Source organism: Phalacrocorax carbo, chromosome 14, assembly GCF_963921805.1.
Source record: "Phalacrocorax carbo chromosome 14, bPhaCar2.1, whole genome shotgun sequence".
NCBI classification, from domain to species: Eukaryota; Metazoa; Chordata; class Aves; order Suliformes; family Phalacrocoracidae; genus Phalacrocorax; species Phalacrocorax carbo.
In genome coordinates, this window is record NC_087526.1 from 17,081,901 (window position 1) to 17,101,028 (window position 19,128).

Consider the following 19,128-nt stretch of genomic DNA (forward strand, 5'->3'; position numbering starts at 1 on the left):
AATAAAAACAAGAACTGTAAGATTTGTACCTTGCAAAATAATCCCACTTGTCAACGTCAATGCCATTTTTTTTGTTAGCTACTATCTCATATAGGAAACTTTTCTCCTTTGGTCGACCACGGTAGGGCCACTGACAATGGGGGAGCCGAGAAGAAAAAAAAAAACACAACACAATAATAAAGCGTGCAAGCAATGTCAGAACGATATTTTAAAGACAGTGGGAATACACTTTCATTTAGGCTGTGATAAACATCCAACACTGAGGTAGCAAAGAACATGAAGACAATAAAAGAGCTTTCAGAATCTGTCAGCCACTAGAAATCCAGAACCAGGGCGTAAGCAGCTGACTTCCCAGAATATCAGGAAGAATAAAAACCACGTACAAAAGTATTTCATTTTTCACTAGACTAAAGCAAAGCCTGAAGCTTTGAAATTCCCCCCCCCCCAAAAAAAAAAAAAAGCATAGCAACAGAGAGGGGAAAAGGTTGGAATCATTTAATCCTCAGGGAATTAGATAACCCACAAACATCTCACTGCCTTGCCGTCTTCCACAATGAACTATACAACTTTATAGAATGGAGTTTTAAAACAATTATTTAGATGTTTTAAACAGAAATTGTTTAAACAGCCAGCTACTTAAACTCCTAACCCACAAGGATAATTCAGCCATGAGGCAAACAGGAAATCAACACCAAAACAATAAGATACAAGTTGCACATAAACATTATTTTCTTGGAAATTCAATGATTCTTCAGCTAAACAAAAAAATGTCATAAAGTGGTCTTGAAATTCTGAAGGCAGAAAACATTGGCCGTCATGATATCTGCATTACAGGAATATTAAATTTGATATGAATAAGAAAAGGAACACATTTAAGCAGTGGGAAAAGAGCACATCATAGACAAAAATGTCCTGTGCTGATCACAAAGAGCTCTGCTGCTGGGACAATGCTCAGGACGCTGCTTATGTTCAGTGAATAAACAACCGGTTGTTCGTGTCAGGACCAGAAGGCCGCAACATGACAGCATCACAGGACAGGTGCCTCATCAGCAGAGCAGCCTGTTATCTGGTAACACCACTCAAGTACAAATGACTGCCAGTGGAAGATTCTGCAGCCTAACACCAGAAGGGTGGCAAGAAGGTTGCCACATTTCATGTATGACACTCCTTTTCCCATTATTCTGCTGGGAAACAGGCACAGAATCCAAAGAAGGAAAACAGATATTGGGTAAGAACCTAGCACAAGATCAATGGCAGTGGAAGGCAGCAAGATTTGTATGCAAATGAGCGCAAGTGGGTAAAAATCAACTTGCAGGCTTTGTAAATTAATATCCCTTTCCTGTAAGATCTCAGACTGAATTTTATTATGCTAAGCTCCCCATGTTTGTCATCAGACTGCTGGAGTACAGAGGGTGGAACTACACACTACTACAGCAGAAAATAATGGCTAAGTGCTAACGTTTGTGGGTGATTTGTTTGGGACAAAATACAAATTCTTATTAGGACCAGATTGTCATGACAGATCTCCCACTGACAGGTTCTTAATTCTGGTAGCAGCTGAATGGGTGTCCTTGAAGAGATGACAAGAGCTGTGAGGAGAGAGGACTTAATTCTTTCACAGAGTTGCAAGGATTAATAATTACGATCTCATCTTCTTTGCCTCTTAAGGCAACATATTTCTTCAAGTCTTATCCCTGCCTCTATGTTTGTTACTGCAATAAATCCAAGCATTTTGCTATCATCATCCAAGCTGACGTGGCTCTGGCACCTGGGCCACGCTTGCATTCCTCATTGCCTCATGTCTGCCAGTTCTCAGGTTTTTTTTACCCATTACCAGCTTGTTACCCTAAAATATCTCCATATTTTCTTCGTACGGCCCCCTGAGAACACTACCTCCCATCACCACTGCCTTAGGGCACCCAGTAAACAGGCTGTTATCCTAACCTTGTCATTTAAGGCCTCCATTAAAAACTCAGTTCTACCAATCTAGTTAGACTGAATTAGGTTCTCTAAATACAAATAACATTGTTAAGCTTTCCTCTAATCTGGTCTCTGAGGTATGAGCTCCTCAGGAAGATGTAAGCACGTTAACATAGTGAAGCTACCGCCTCCTGCCAGCACTGTGAGAAACAAAACACTATGCTTCTCTAGCATCTCTTGTGCCAGGATTCTCAGAATTTCACAGGGCTAAAAATAAGCAATACAACATAACAGAAGCAAAAATTATATACTCTTTCAGTAAAATTAAAGACATTTATTGGAATAACCCCAGGAGCAGTACACTGACTCACCATTTTCTCACAAGTGTTTTCATCTACAGGCCCTCCTATTTGTTCCTTGATGAAGGTCATATCTTCTTCCAGAACAAGACCATATGACTTCATGATGACTTCTAGTTTATTGGAAATGATCAGGTGCTCAAACATTTCAACAGAAGCAGTTTCATGCTGTGAAAAAAACACACCTAAATGCTGCCTTACAAAAAGTTTAAGCATCTTTCCTGCAGTGTCACAGCCTTCTCCTAACCCAGCAGCACTGCCTGGCAGGGCACCTGGGTATGGTTTGGATCTAAGCAAACAGAAAATCACCTGGTCTACAGAGTCCAGAAGCACACTCTTCAGCAGAGCGCTGCTCTTTTTGTATTTTAACTAACAGCAGTAAGACAGTTATAATGTTAAAAGACAAAATAACCAATTCTGCTACGCAGAAGACTAACAAGTTTACTCAGCTGATTTTACAGAGGCCTGAAAGGACTGCGCTACATTTCATTCACAGCAAACAACCCTTGAAACTCTGTTCAAAGTTTCTGAAAGTTTGAATACTAAATACTGTATTAAATATCCTGGCCTCGAACTAAAATCTCAAACTGGAAAGTTAGCTCCTAGTTGATATTTTGCATCTGTACAATATATTCTGAAGAAAGCTTGCAAAATGCATTTTAAGGCACAACACTGGCTTAAAATGATCAGTGCAATCCTAACGAATTCCGCCTCTTCGGAGTCACACTACAGATTGACAAGACAGACATTTCATTTCTCCTCTGTGTCACCCAGAATGACATCTGCAGGAAGCAGGCATGCGTACACAGATCTCATAGTACACAGGAGTTCAAGAGTATTTGCACTTTCAGGTAAGAGATGCTGGTGACAAACATAACATCTGCCCTCACTTACTTCTCCCCACACCTCCTTCTGCTTTGCTAGTAAGGCTGCATCTGCTCACAGCCACACTGAGGCAGCTGGTGTTCCCCAAACAAACAGTTAAAGAGAACAAGGAAATCATGACAAGATTAAAAGACAACATCCTGGTTTTTAATGCCATCAAAATGATGCAATAACAAACAGCTAGATAATCACTATATTCTCACAAGCACCAGCAGTCATTAAAGATGAATTATTCTCACTTTAAAAACATCAGTTTTCTATTTTTAGGTTGATAGTGAAAAGCCTACCTTCCACTTCAAACCTGGACGAGTGAGTGGAACAAATCTTCCATCGAACATGTGTGAAAATGGCCCATGACCTTAAAAATAAAGATTACACAGGCTTAATCTGAGACATGGTTGTCAGTAAAAATACTTTGAGCAAGCTAAGGATCTGGAATCTCTTCTATTTGACTTGATCTTGACATCATCTATGAGGAAGATTCAGCTGCAGCAAGTACACTTTCCTAAGACACCTTAAGTACTACTGCACTTAACATGGCCAGTTCCATTACCCAAACCACAAGCAAGTACTGCAGTGACTGAGAACATTAATTACTTTGTGCCAGCTCTGAAGAAAATAAGTAGTTATAAAATAATCATAATTTTTGAAAGGGCCACTAATTTTCACTCTGAAATGTTTTAAGAGACCTGAGGACATCACAGAAGGAAACGGACACTGAGGGCAGAACTCTAACCATATGGAAAGAAGACAGAAAACTAGCTAGAAGTGGCTGCAGGTTCACCAAGTAGAACTGCCTCCACAGATGTACTCAGACCAAACAGGAACAGATAAATCCTGTCTCAGAATAAGGCCACTCACTGAGCAGCCCAAAGGAGCTCTCACATTCTGATCCTGCAGCCAGCTTTTCATCCAGGTTAGTTTTCAAAGAGCAACAAGACATCTCAAGCATTGCTTACCCAAATCATGACAAAGCCCAGCTATTTCTACACAGAGGATATCTCGCTGGGTTATATCCAGTTCTGGTTGTCTCTCCTTCAGTGCACGAACCAGACATCCTGCTAGGTAGCCCACCCTGCGGGGGGGGGGGGGGGGGGGGCGGGAAGAAAAGCGAATATAGTAGTGGTTTAGGCTGAACAGAAAAAGAGCAGTTCATCTATTATATCTTGCTCCATTAAGTCACCGCCCTTGTCTGAGAGGTAGCGCACAACAAATACTCAAACCCTGACCTGCAAAAGAATCACAGACGAACTATTTCTTGCAGTAGAGTTTTAGTCATCAGTAACACGTTTGAACTCAAAAAAGCACATGAGATAACATGTGCAAGACATGGAGACAACAGCACCCTGCAGTTTTCCTAAGGCACAACCACAGAGGAACTGTGTAAGCCAACAGCAGTGCATTATTGGCAAGCATGCGTCTTGAAGCACCACAGCTTACACATCTTCCTTTGACTTCCAGTCAGTGCAACTGCAAAGGTCCGCAAGAGTCAAAGCATTTTCTTCTTCTTTTAAATTGCTATTCTAACAATAGCTCATGAAAATTATTTATCTTCCTTTTATTCATTTCAGATTTGACATTTAATTTCACTGAACGGGACCCTATGTTCTCATGATATGAGAACAGCAGGAAGAAACATAAGGCACATACTCCTATAAACTGTTTACAAGCTCTACACCAACTTCCTTCCGTACTTGCCTCCGTAGTTCCCTTTGCAGAACATCTTAAAGCAAGACAGGTTTTTCCTATGAGGAGGTAGCATCTTCTATTAAACCAAATTTTACTGATCAGTGTTTTTTTATTAGACCAATAAGCACTTGAAGGTCGCTTCTATTTCAACACTGTAGAAATCTTTGAAATTATACACAAGTTGAGAACTGCCCTAAATTTAACTATATAGATTAATTTAACTGTTTAGAAGAACAGGTTGTTACCACCGGAGTTTTCAGACTCCTGTTGTGAAAGCTTTTTTTATATCCCTCACATTTTTGTCTTTTCAGGTTTACCAGGTGCAAAAGAGGATTAAAACTGTCTAGCAAGTCATATACAGCAGCCCCAGTACCCTTCTCAGGTTTATGGTTTAAAAATCAAATTTTGACCAGGGAGAACATAAAGCACTCAGTTTTTAATTAGCATTTTTCTTAGAAGAAGGGCGGGGGACGAAATCTAACATTGATCCATCTTGTACGTTTCATTATCTGTCTTTATTAAATGAAGTTCAAGGGAACAGCCCATAATCACACAGGATATCCAGGAACTTTTGTGAGACCAAAAATGCCACCATAGCAGCTTTCACCAATGCTCAAAGACAGCAATGTCACCAAGATAGTGGTGGCTTTGTTCTGCTTTTTTTTTTTTAATCTGTATCTTAGTCTTTGAAACCAAGGTGATGGGACAGTTAAACACATTATTGCTGTGGGACAGTTAAAATGCTAACATTATTGCTAAGCTATTACCTTTTGTATCCTATCCCCTTTAACAACAGGTTGAGGAGTGTTTTAATGTAACAGGTTTGTGGTGTGTTTTAGAAAGCTTGGCGAGGTGAAGGGTGTCCTACCTTACATACTTTACATTCCACTTGGGTGCTATGGAGAAAGAAACAAATTACATTAGCAGTGCCCACGCACGCAAGAAGGGGTCAATCAAAGGACACTTGATACAACCACCAGAGACCACTGGGGACCACTGGAGGTACCCTCAGCTTTCGAGGATGCATGCGTAATGACTATGGAAATATGATAATTAGTTCGGGGAAATTTGATGCATATGTATGTAACCAGACAATATAAGTTTTGGTTGATGTAATCTGCGGTATGCACGTTAGGAGGAGCGATCCCCTGTGCATCCGGCACCGTGATTAAAGAATGCCTGCCTTTTAACGGTTACGAGGTTAATTGGTTAATTGGTGTTACGAGGTTTATTCCTGATTTCGTTGACAGCAATGTCCCTTGGCTGGCACTCCACGCTTGTGGAACCAGGCTTGGGGAAATCCGGATACGCACGGAAGACAACATCACCTTACCCTATAGAGTGTTCGAAGCGGTTGTGAGAGGCTCCTGGAAAAACTAAGTAAGTGCCACCCAGCTGCTTAATGTATCGAAGGCGCTGAAACTGAGGTGTGTCGATGATGCGAACAAGAAGTGGATGTATTTCAATGTGTCCATGAATTGGATCATTAAAAACCTACAAAAGCCAAACAATAGTGTAATTAACATTTAAAACCTGACTTTTAGAAGATACAGGCACCAAGGTACAGGATATCTAGAATGATCAGGTATTTGGTGGGAGAACGCAATGGTTTTTTTTCTCCTGTAAAACAGCCATACCCTGCCCACCCTGTATCAAGATTTATCTGGGACAACTACTTAAGCACGACATCAAAAAAGACAAAGCTGCATATTTCAGAGGGTAAGGGAATTAAAGTCAAAATCTCAAACTGTTACCTTCACCTGTGTAATTCCAGGTGAGAAAACGGCTGTCTGTATTAATCTACTATTCCAGTTAAAGCAGAATACTGCAATACATGTCTCTGATATCCAGTAAGAACTGTTTCGTTTGACATTGTTCATGTTTTTTGAAATCAAGTGAAATTCTGCAGAGTGGAAATCAGGATTCCTACTTTTTTCATATAAGAGAAGGCAAAACCCAAAACACCTGAAATATGAAAGAAGTACTCCCTGATCATCCCTCAGCACAGATTTTAAGAGACATCTGAGTAACCACAGTGACTTACTAAGAAAAAGATGAACACACACATTTGATCTTTGCCTCAAAACAGCAGGTGAAACCATGTTATCACACAATTATCTTGGTAAAATACTGAGGCAAATAAGGTTTTCCTGTGTTCTCTCTGCCCTCAGTCACTGAGCTGACAGGGCTTTAGCAGACGGGCAGACTAAGGAACGCGTGCGTCCCCGGCCCAAGTCAGACCAACATACCCCACCGTGAGAAACTGCCGGACGCGGCAAAGTGTGGGAGCGAGGCGGCCTCCGTTAATCCAGGGCTGGGGCTAAACTAATAGAAGAGGGGGCGGCGGGGGGGCGAGGGGGGGCTCTGCACAAAGAGACGTGAAAGGGGCGCTTCTCAGCCCCTTTCAAACAGCTTATCTGCCCGTTCAATCTCTCACAACCCCAGGTGCCCCCATAAAGCTCCGACGCTTTCAAATATTCTTCTGGCTAACGTGGTTTTTCAGAAGCCATCCGCTCTCAAGGAAAGGGGCTCGGAGATCGCGGCTCCGCGAAGGGAAGGCGCCCCCCGCCCCCCACCCCGCCGGTACCTTCATGGCGTCCGCGCCCCGCCGCGGCAGCTTCTGCAGGCAGGCCAGCGCTTCCAGTCGCTCGGCTGGGCGGCTGCGAAGGAGACAAACGCATCGAGAGCAACGCTGGCAAATGCATTTCCCTCTACAATTTGCAGTACATACGGAATTACTTGTGCAAGCTCGTATTACTCCGATATTCGATGACTCTTTTATGGAAATACGGATTTCTGCAGCTTTTTCAGAAACATACTGAAAGCATTTATCTTTCTAAAGTCAAGTACAGAAGGAAGAGAACAAATAGTTACAGAAGCTGTCTGTAAAGCAGTGTAAGTGCTTCTCCCACTTACACAGAACCGAGAACTAGAAATACCAGGAAACACGCAATTTTTTTTCATCGACTTCTTTTAGGGAAAGTCACATTTGGGGATAAGTCCTTTAAACGTATGGGAAGGAAAACATGCAGTGCCTGAATAACCGACACCTTTTAAGGTTGAAAAAAATTCCTTAATCTAAAATGTCAAAGTCCCAATAAACCATTTTTATAAAAATTTGTTAGTGAACTCTGTATTAAAAGAAGTTTATTTTTGCCAAATTAACTTGAATTTTACATAAATTTCAACTCCCAACAGCAGAACCACTGGAGTTTGAAAGATGCTCCAATTTTGTTGAGAAGTGATTCTTCTATTTCATAAAGATATTTTTGCTGTCGTTTTTAATAAATTATTAAAGGTCCTCTTCACAACACACAAACTTTCAACGCAGATACACCGTTGTAGCCTTGGTAGTCTAAGACCACAAGCACGATAAGTGTGGAGGGAGATACAATACACTTTATTACACCCACTTTTATTAACGCTGCAAGCCTTGTCCTTGAAGAAAATAATTTCAGCCTCAGTATGACGTTATCACAAGTACCATTTGCTACCCTTTGCACTCCTCAGCAGCTAACTACCCTGACAGCAGTTTTACATCAGTCTCTCAATTTAGACTTTAACAGAAAGCAATACTAGAAAATGTCAACTATGAGCAAAAAATACTGCTTGATGCACTACATATTTTCATCTGAATCGTTTAATAATTCACAATCCATAAACCATTAATGGCGTATGACGTCTGAGCTGCTGGTGAGCAGTTTTTGCTTAACCACTTAGTATTCCTGTCCCTAATGGGCTGCACCCTCTACTGCTCACAGGCTGTCGCAAGTCTTTAGCTGCCCCCACTTGCAAGCAAGATGAATGAAAAGCACCATGCTCAGACCAGTATGTTACTTCACATCCCAAGCAGCTCAGTCTGTAGGAACAGTCACAAACTCCCAAATACTTACCAGGGAGTTCCTATAAGAGCCCACTATCTACAGGGCAACAGAAAGCAGCCAATACTGAGGACAAGAGGAGGACCACCTGAACCTGCCCATCCTTCCTCCTCTCTGCTAAGAAGAGAACATGAACTTTGGCATGGTGGAAGAGCCGAGGAACCCTCCTGCAGCTGGCAAACCAGAAGCTTGTACGCACCTATCCTTACATTCCAAAGAAAAGCAACTGCAACTCCTCTTTGAGGTCTGTCCTGAAAATGAGACCAAGAATATTCAACTGCTGCTTGTAAGAAACATGTAACCTTTCCAACCACAGGTATGGCTAACTCAGGCAGAACTAGCACTTGGGCTGATAACCAAGCACCTCCACTACCACCCTCAAAAACAGTTCAGAGACAGCAACATCAGAAGCAATCTGCTTCTAGCCGTCTACATACATTTTCACTGTGGAGAAGTTCTCTCTCAAAACGCGTACCAAACATGCAGAACTACACCCAGACTAGAGCATGCTTGCTGCAGCAGGTTTGAAAAATTAACACCCAAACTTGATGTACAGAGATGACCCCCAGATCCTTAATCATGAAATCACAGAATGTCCTGAGCTGGAAGGGACCCACAAGGACCATCGAGCCCAACCCCTGTCCCTGCACAGGACACCCCAAATTCACACCCTGTCTCTGAGGGCCTTGTTCAAGTGCTTCTTGAATATCCTCAGGCTTGGTGCCGTGATGCCTCCCTGGGGAACCCATTCCAGGGCTCCACCACCCTCTGGGGGAAGAACATTTTCCTAATATCCAACCTGAATCTCCCCTGGTGTAGGGGAATAGACAGGGATCGGCGACCGGAAGATCACGGGCTGTGACGGAAAGACAGACCCCTCCCCATAGGAGTGGCAGGAACAGGAAGCGCAAGAGCTATATAAGCGTGTGACGCAGTTAAATAAACGGACATTTTGTATCCATCATATTGATGTCTGTGCATCACTGTCCCCAGGGTGGGTAGAGCCCTGTGTCCCGGAGATATGCGGCCCAAGATAAGTTCTCCCGTAGAAGCGTACAGCTACACCCTGGCACATGTCCCTGCCATTCCCTCGGGTCCTAAAATTCTTAAGGTTCTTAATTAACAACTGAAGTCTTCACTGGATATCACTTCAAAGCATGCTAATAACAGAGGTCAAACATCACAAGTGTGTTTTTGAACAAGCTGTAATGCTGCAAGAAGTCCAGTAGCACCACCATATACTCAGGCAATAGACCTCAGGTAACAACTGTCCAAAAAGACACTCTGCATCACGCAATGTACATGGAGTAGGACTTCATGACATTTTTGAGAAGGTGAAGCAGGGGACAGCATTGCTGAGTACAGGGCACAGCCTGTTGGTTTGAATAACTTGATTATACTTTTAAATGCCACAAAAATCCAGAAGTGAGGAGAAAATTAACTGGAAATTAGCAGGGTACATAAGGAGGAAGGTATGTGGGTGCCTACCATCTTGAGAAATTACCAATGACTACAACTACAGGAACAGCAGAGAAAGTACAGCTCTGTACTTCTGACAGTACAGTTTATTATGCAACTACCTATGCAAACATTGTCCACAAGCAGCACAGCCTAATATGCCTCTTTGATCCAGAAACTCACACCTCCAGCAGGGCTGAACTAAACGGTGCTAACACAGTTAACATCTGCTGGAGTCGCCCCAGGACGGATTGGTGCTGCACATAGCTGAGAGCAGCAAAAGGAATAGGGCCAACCATGGGGGGGGCTGGGAGGTCCCTGCCCAGGAGCTATCACGTCCATGGCCTGTGCGTCTTGTCATTTTGCCCTGCCTCCAGGAATACTAACCCTCCTTTTGGGTTTGGCCTCCAGATGACAAAGCGTGTTGTCAGTACAATCCTGGCGTGAGTGATTACCGGAATGCCACACCACAAAGGGCTCTCCGTCCTTCTTCAGATAGAAAACAACAGCAGGGATTTTGCAACTGGTGTCTACATGGTAAGACCACCTCAACCAAGAGATTACACACAAATCATGTGTTAGTACTGTGGTTTTCACAGGCTCTGCAAGCATCATTCCTCCAACAGCCAAAGCAGCAACGTCTGTCTTTGAAAGGGTGAGAACTGATGTTTCCCCATCCACTCCCCTCCATGCCTCCCTGATGCCACAGGTGACAAGGGTGAGAAAACCCCTTTCCTGCACCCATTAGGAACTTTACTACCCCAGAGAGGTGAGCCAGACAGCCCTGCTCATCATCTGTATTTAACATGCAGTATGCTGCATGCCATGCAAAACATCCACTTGAAGGAACACAAGAACGAGTGGGAAACCCACGGCACTGCCTCCAGGCCCCTGTTGTCTCCCGACTGAATGTCCAGAAATGGCAGGGAACCAACTATGTGCATTCATTACCAGCCTGTCACAGAGAAATGATGACAGTTACTGTAGGACACAGTGTGCAATGGAAAGATGCATACAAAGGGGTCATTCTTTAGTGCAAAGCTGGGATGTTTTAAAAAAGCAGAAGGCTCTAGCAATTTCTCATTTGACTCACAACACGTTCAGCTTAACAGAAACAAGGTGCCAGATCTCACCAGAGGAAACAACTTATAAAATAAAACCCACAAGCATGTCATTTCACACCCCCAGCACCATCCACTCTCCATGCTGAGAGCTTTTCACAGCTGTTTTACTCCACTGCCCGTACCACCTGCTCAGAGGGACTTCCTTGCTACCCAGTCCTGCCTGCCTGCCCTACCTTCAGCACTAACAGAGCTGACGGACTTGATCAGCAGCCTGTAGGCATCTGGTGTGTCCGAGCATCCCTACAGGCACTTGATGCTCCAACAGCAGCAAGGTACTAAAAGCACCAAGCCTCCTAGTAGTCTCTAAACAGAAACTACACATCCACTTGTTATTTCAATTAGGCAATTGCCTTATACTTCAGAAACAAATAAAGCCTTTACCTACCTTCCTCATGATACCACATTTCTATCTGCACACTTCAAACTGCTGCAGTTAAAAAGCCGTCTTTCAAAAAAAGCAAAAAATACCTTAACGACTCCTTACCTTCTTACCTCCTCCAAAGCGCAACCCTTCTGCCCTGTCACCTTGAGTCACACCAGATCTTTATCTACCAATGGCCACACCCAGATGCCAGCTCTTCTCGCTCACTCTTCACAAGTTGCGAGCACAGCCAGGAGGTCTGGATACAATAGAGGTGGGGCCCTTCATCCTCAGCATGGTGTTGTCTCTGACAAGTTTTCAGCCAAGGAGCCAACATACTCTAAGCTCCACACAGACAAGCACAGCTCTGCACTTGTGTACGCCTGCCAAATAACTACACTCCAAACTGCCTTAGGTCCACTAACCACAACATTAACAAACAGCTTGAGTGGAACAGTTGGGTTTCAAGAAAAATTTGGAGGAAACAGCATAGACAAGGTTAGCAAAGGAGTAAAGAAGAGGCATTCAAAGATTAAAAAGCACCAGGAAGTATGTGGTGAGCAAGCAGGCTCACATGCCAGGAGAGGTGAGCAAAACTGACCCTGGCGGAGCAGAGAAGGGGCAGCAGGGCCCCTTCAGACACATAGGACAACAGGATACATGTATGCTCTCCTCTGCTTCAGAACAGCAAGAAAGTAGATGCACCACCAGAAAAATTACAAAGATTGTGGGACCAGACACTTTCCTCACTGCTGGGAAAAATCCTTCACGTGCTTTAAGACAGCATTCAGTTTTCCTGCACTCGTGGTAGGAGACTGCCACTGAGCTAGGAGCAGGACTTTGCCAGACTGCCTGCTCCTCACAGCCAAGCACTGCGGCAGCTCACAGTGGCCACTGAACTCCGCCACCTGTCCACAGGCCTGTGTTCTGTGAGGACACACAACAAAATCCTTCTCCGTAACAGCCCACCTTGTTGTAGCAGGTGCAAGAGTGAAGTCCCAGCAACTGTTGCAAGATTAGAATTTCAACACCTGGGGTTTGTCTCAGGGACCTGTGAAACCCAGCCCCCACAAAGCAGCACCTACTCACTATTTTAAAGACCATTACTACTATAATTCCTAGAATTGGAGCACCATTAACTTCAGGCTGATAAGAAAGTTCTCATCAAAACCCCTGGAGTTTACACTGGTGCTCCTATCAACACGTAAAAGGTTATTGTGCTACCAGTGGTATTTTCATTAAAGCTTTTTAAGTGGATTTGTTTGCTTGTCATGGTTACTGGGCTTCTGCACTCCGGATAGCACTGGCTGTGCTGGGATCAGCAGGGAAACTGGGGAACTGTTCTGGAGGATCCAACATCAGCCGCACAGAGCCCGTACCATCGCGTGTGCCCACTCTGACCATCCTAACATCGAAGCTCTTAGGCATTTAGGGTGAAAACAGGACAAAACCATCGTGCTAGGCCAGGAAATGCCTTTCTCCCGGAGCTGGCTGTGGCGGAGGGGGCCTGGCGAGGCAGGGACCCGCCTGCAGCCGCCGGGACCCGCCTGCGCCACAGCCCCTCGCTACGCGCCCTCCCGCTTTAACGGAGGGACGGCTCCCGAGGGCCGGTCACACCGGCCAGGGCCCGGTCGGCACCGGAGGACCCGGGGGCCGCCCTCCACCCCCCCTCCACCCCGAGGCCAGCTCTCACCAGACACCGGCGACCTCGAAGGCGCAGGCCGGCAGGTCCATCAGCATGCTCCCGGTGACTCTGTTCTCTGCAGGGGAAGCACAGCCTTCAGCGGCGGGGCCCGGCCGCCCCGCGGGGCTGCCCGGCCCCGCCCCGGCCCCGGCCCCGGCGTTACCTCGGAAGCGGTGCAGCAGGCTGGGCTCGTCCACGCCGCAGAGAGAGAGGTACTGGCAGAGCCGCTCCGTGTCCCACATCCGCGGGTCACAGCAGTCCCTCTCCGCCGCGGGGCCGCAGGGTGTCTCGGGGGACCCATCGCGCCGCACCCGCTTAACGGCAGACGCACCCCAGCCCTTCACCGGGCTCCCCATCCCGCCGCCGCCGCCGCGCAGGCGCAGCGCAGCTCCCGCTCCGCTTAGCGGGGGGACCGGCGCCGCCGTGACGTCACGGCCAGCGCTGCTCCCCACGCAGTGCGGCGGGCGCGAGCGCGGTCTGGTTCGTTACCGCCCCCCGGCGCCCCGCACGGCCCGGCCCGGCGCGGGGCCCTTCGTGCTCTAACCCGGCACAAGCAGCGCTGCCGGAGAGAGGTGAGCGACGCTCCCCACAGCCGCAGCTTATTGCGGGCGAGTCAGGCGTCAGTACCTGGAAACCAGCACCGGCGAGGCCCCCTCAGCACCCCAAATCCCAGCTCGGTCACAGACGTCAGCCTCCGTGAAGGTACTCCCAAAAGACACGATGCCACAACGCTACTGCCCTCAAACAATGCTGCTGAAGACACCCAGACCCGACTTTTTCAAGACCTCGTTCCAAAGACATCACAGGCACTGAAAACAGGTGCACCCCAGCTGCCAGACTCTCAGTTGCTCGCAGCCACGATGACTGGACACCGCGATCATCACAGATCGAGACATGTGTGCTGTTTTTCAGATATGTCCACAAGTAACATCCCAACATCCATGAAATCAGATCTGCTGCAAAAACTTCTGTCTGCCAGAAAGGCCCCAGAAGGGGCCTGAGCGTTTGGCTCCCAAATACAGACCCCACAGAGCACGGCTGGCAAAATCCCTGCTGCCTGGATCCACCCCTGACATTCTTCTCAGAGATACACCCACCACACATGAACTTCACACCCTGGTGCCCCTGATGGACTGGCTATTTGCACCAGCACAGCTTTTGGGGGGATCCCACGCACCTGCTTGCTGCTCCCTGCACCCCCATGGACTGCAGTTGTGCCAGGCACCTCCTGGAGGACAGCCTGCTGCTCCGCTGCCATCACCAGTGCCTACAGGGACATCCCAGGAGATCCAAACCTCATACACCTCTGAGCTTCCTCCATGCTTCAGAGTTCTATGATGCCCAGCACAAGCTGCACTGTGATGCTGCACGGGCTCCCCCGAGGGAAGGTTACACGTTATCCCTCAGCAGTATGCACACACATGGTGGGTTTAGCTGCCAACGGTTTGGTAGCAGGAGAGCTGCAAGGGTGGCCTCTGTGAGAAGACACCAGAAGCTTCCCCCATGTCAGGCAGAGCCAGCTCCAGCTGACTCCAAGACAAACCCACTGTGGGACAGCTGCAGCTGGGAGAGTGAGGAGTGAGAAAATGTGTAAAACAGCCGTGCAGGCACCAAAGTCAGAGCAGAAGGAAGGGGAGGAGGTGCTACAGGCACCGGAGCGGAGATTCCCCTGCAGCAGATTGTGGTGAAGCAGGCTGTCCCCCCTGCAGCCCATGGAGGACCCTGCGCCGGAGCCGGTGGAGATGCCAGTAAGGAAGCTGTGGTCTATGGAGAGCCCACACAGGAGCAGGCCCTTGGCAGGAACTTCAGCCCATGATGGGGACCCCACACTGGAGCAGGGACAGAGCATGAGGGAGCACCAGCAGAGATGAAGCGTTACAGACTGACCCCAAGCCCCATTCCCCATCCCCCTGCACCACTTGCAGAGAGAGGAGGTAGAAAAGTGAAGTGTGAAGCTGAGCCTAGGGGGGAGGTGTTTTTAGTTTTGTTTTTATCTCTCATTATCCTACTCCTTAATTGGCAATAAATTAAATTAATCTTCCCCAGTTCTGGTCTTTTGACCATGATGGGATTGGTGAGCAATCTCCCTGTCCTTATCTCAACTATGAGCTTTTTCATCGTATTTTCTCCCGCTGTCCTGCTGAGGAGGGGGAGAGCGTGGTTGGGTAGGCACCTGGCAACCAGCCAAGGTCAACCCACCACAACACATCTCTGGGAATTGCTGTGTTCTTGGCACAACTTCCCTGCCACAGTTCAGACTTGCAGAAAAAAAAATTATAATCTTAATAGCAAAAAGCCTTTTCTAGGTTTTTCTTGAGGTGTCCGTATGGAGCAGAGCTTACATGTTTCACTGTCATGCTACAGGAATTTGCTTTTGTAAGCAAATATTCTGTTTTCTCCTCAGCTCATTAGGAAAGTGCACTTAATGCTTGCTGCCAGTTTTTCATTTGGCTGAGAGTCTCTTTCCATCCCCTCTGGGTCTTTCTGAGATTTCCATTAGCATCGTGCCTTCATCACACAAAACGAAACTGGCTGCGAGCTAGTCCCACCCATTTAGAGGAAACACTCCTCTTCTTGGAAGGAACCTTAGGAGACAAGAACAGGCCAGATCCATTAGGGAACAGGACCGTATAAAATAGCCTCGCACCTCTCCATTACCCCTCTCCCACACGTGTGACACCCAAATGACATTGGCGCTTATCCTTTTAAGGAATAATTCATCACCTGTCCCTTCCATACCTCTACTGCTGTCAAAAACTGTCCTGCATAGCTCAATACCCACATCATACCTAGAGAGCTTTTTGGGAGGGGATGGAGTTGAAGGACACGCATCCTACCCACAGGCCCAATACATCTGGCTTATCCAAAAAAAAAACCCACCAAACCCCAAACAATCCACACAAAAACCAAAACCAAACAGCAACAACAAAAACCCAAGAGGGATCTCATTGCATTTGTGGCCTAAAAACAGCAAGGGGAGAAATACCCTGAAATGGCAGGACATGCTTCTTGAATCAATACAGAAACCATTTATTACAACGTCAGAGGAGCACGTGGCACAGCAACAGGGGTTACCAGTTTCACTAGTAGGAAGAAAATGTAACTCTGCCAGGCAGGGTATTGTTCTGAGCAACACAAAGTCACTAGTAATGGAACAAAACACATGAAAAAGGGGAAGGGAGGAAAAAGAGTCTATCTTTGCACATTTTTGTGTACAACAGAGGAAGCCTGAATGCCCTCCCAGCCCCTCCCACCGCTGCATGCACAGGAAACCCTAGTGCAGCTTGAGGCGTGCAGCTTGGGGCAGAAACCCAGAATGAATCCAACAGGAGCCCATGTGACAACAAAGATCAAGGCACATGTGAAAAGTTAGGATGAAGAGGGATTAGTCCTGTCTAGGGTCTCTCTTTTTTTTTCCTCCCCCCACTTTACATGTTTCTGGTAGCACTTTCCTGATTTTGCCGGACTCTGTGAGGCAGCAGACTTGCTGCTGGAAGGTAGCACTGCTGCAGAACTGAAGAGTTCACAGCAAAGTCTTCCGTGACTTGGTGCCCATTCCTTCCACGACCTCATCTGCTTGAGCCCCATTACTTACACATTAACTAGCTGAAATTCTTGTGAGTAAATTCTTGCAAAACTATTTTTCTGTTACTGGGAATGATGATGGATGACATGTAAGGGAAGGCAAAGAGAACGCTTGCAGTAAAGCTACTACAGCTTAAGTTTGCTGTGCCTGAGCTGATTTGGGGAACACTGCTGTGAACTGCATGCATGGGGTGAAATGGGCTCCCTTAAACCAAAGGTTACCTGTTTCTCAGGTTTATTAACCCTCAAGACAAGGCACTGCATGAGCCCTCTGCCCACCAGCTCTGCCAAGCTTTCTAGCTCAGAGCGGGACAGTCCTGAGTGCTGGCTGCAAGCAGGCTGGGAACCATAAGTGTAATCTACCTCTGACTCATCTGCTGTCCAGGACACTGCTGGTCACTTGAGAAAGTTGAAAAGTTTTTTTGAGGTTGGCATCACATTCAGCTAACACCTGTTTCGAGAACTGCTACTTGGGTGATGAGTTACGTACTTATTGTAAACTCCAGGAATTACAATAAACTTTGTGTCTAAATCTATCTTGACACTGAAGAAACTTTCAGCTTCTTTAATCCGCGATCCCAGCATTTCTCATACGAAAGGAGGTGCTGGGAAGGAACTGCAAGTGTATTCCCCATTTCAGGTCTTGCTGCTCATGTATCACACCAAAAAAACCCCCTCCATGAGTCACAGGAGGGGAGTGTAAGAAGACTATTTCCTAACAGGAAACTGAACAGAAAAATCAGTTTCACTTCCCCACACTGCTTAATTACACTCTAACCACAAGTTTTCCTGAGGCCACAACTTAGTACAACACTTGGGATGTGGCAACCTCATTAACGCACGGCTTGTATGTAAAGTGCTAGCAGATTTATGGCATTCTCCCCAGTGGTGTTGATTATTTTGACTCTCTGGAAAGCCAGTCTGTGGTAAACATGGAAGCTCTGAATCCACTTCAAGCAGCATTAAGAATGTGATATTTTCAGATGGAGAATTAGTGAAGAAATCTGTCTGACTGGGGAAAACCACTATCCTAGCAGATCAGATGCAGTTTACAAGACCTGGATACACTAGCCTTATTTCTCACTTCACGCTGCCCGTGATGCTTTCCCCTCACTGGCAGTCTGATCTGCAAAAGGCTTACAGAGCCAGCCACATTTTCACAGCTATGTCCCTCAGCAGCCCTTTGGGTTGGTAACTACAGCTTAAAGCTCTGGTATCAAAAAGGTCATTGCAACTGGATCTGCACAAATTGGCCTACTTCCCCCCCACCCAAGCAGATGCACAACAGGAGCTGCTTAAAAATCTACAAGTTCATGGCAGCTTTATGCCTATCTGTAGCAACAGAACGCAGCGGTACAAATCTGAATCTGTCCAAAGCTGGTTTTGAATAAATTTGCACATCTGGGAGGAAGGCAGCCAGGACCAGCACGGTGCAACTCATGGCCGCAGTCAGGAACAAGGTCAAGAGCAAGTCTCACAGCTCACCTGTGCTGAAGTCATACCCCTCCCTCCGCAGGCACCTCACCTACCACTGCAGGATTTTCTCCTTTTGAGTGTTTTTCAGTTACTGCATGTAATGTATTACTCACCTTCTCCTCCCAGAAACCGTATATGACCGAAGCGCAAACAGTGCAGAAGCCTGAGGAGGAACCTTCAGACGGATCACGTGAAAGATGATGAATTTAAATTGAAAAAATTCCGAAGATGTTTCAGGGAGCATAAAAATGATTAAGGTCTTTGACATTACAGGAAATGCAGACAGAAGACATTGTTTAATGCATTACCACAGAAAGACCACAGGAGATACAGCAACACAGGTTAAAATACTTTTTGTTTATTACAAAATACATATTTACATGCGAAGGCACTTTGAAACTGTTACAAAATTTTCCTATAAGCTATTGGTTTAGCTGTTCAGTAAGTCCAAAAATATATTTTTCTATCATCACCTAAAAAGGTGAAAGAAATCTGAACTGCATCCAGTTGTAGAACATTAATTTTTCTAACGAAAAAGCACTACATCTAACGACTAGTAAGGATTTTAGCACCATCCATTTTCTACAGTTTCAGAGAATACAGTAACAGCATGGTGAGCAGATATGTGAGGAGAGATCTGCACGACGTTGAATTAAAACCAAATGAACTAAACCCTCATCATACAATACTGCTGAAAGACTTGCGC

The 19,128-nt window shown here is 46.1% G+C and overlaps 1 protein-coding gene across 1 annotated transcript in view; it reads right to left on the reverse strand.

The window, feature by feature from the left end:
- SAMHD1 (SAM and HD domain containing deoxynucleoside triphosphate triphosphohydrolase 1) overlaps positions 1 to 13,759 on the reverse strand; it is a 28,116-nt gene extending 14,357 nt beyond the window's left edge. Inside the window, exons 1-8 of the mRNA XM_064465080.1 lie at positions 13,525 to 13,759; positions 13,371 to 13,437; positions 7,441 to 7,513; positions 6,187 to 6,347; positions 4,124 to 4,239; positions 3,452 to 3,522; positions 2,292 to 2,447; positions 30 to 130 (exon numbers count right to left, since the gene is read on the reverse strand). Coding sequence (XP_064321150.1) covers positions 30 to 130; positions 2,292 to 2,447; positions 3,452 to 3,522; positions 4,124 to 4,239; positions 6,187 to 6,347; positions 7,441 to 7,513; positions 13,371 to 13,437; positions 13,525 to 13,717 — 938 coding nt within the window. The 5' untranslated portion in view covers positions 13,718 to 13,759. The remainder of the gene's footprint in view (positions 1 to 29; positions 131 to 2,291; positions 2,448 to 3,451; positions 3,523 to 4,123; positions 4,240 to 6,186; positions 6,348 to 7,440; positions 7,514 to 13,370; positions 13,438 to 13,524) is intronic.
- Positions 13,760 to 19,128: the final 5,369 nt, after the last annotated feature.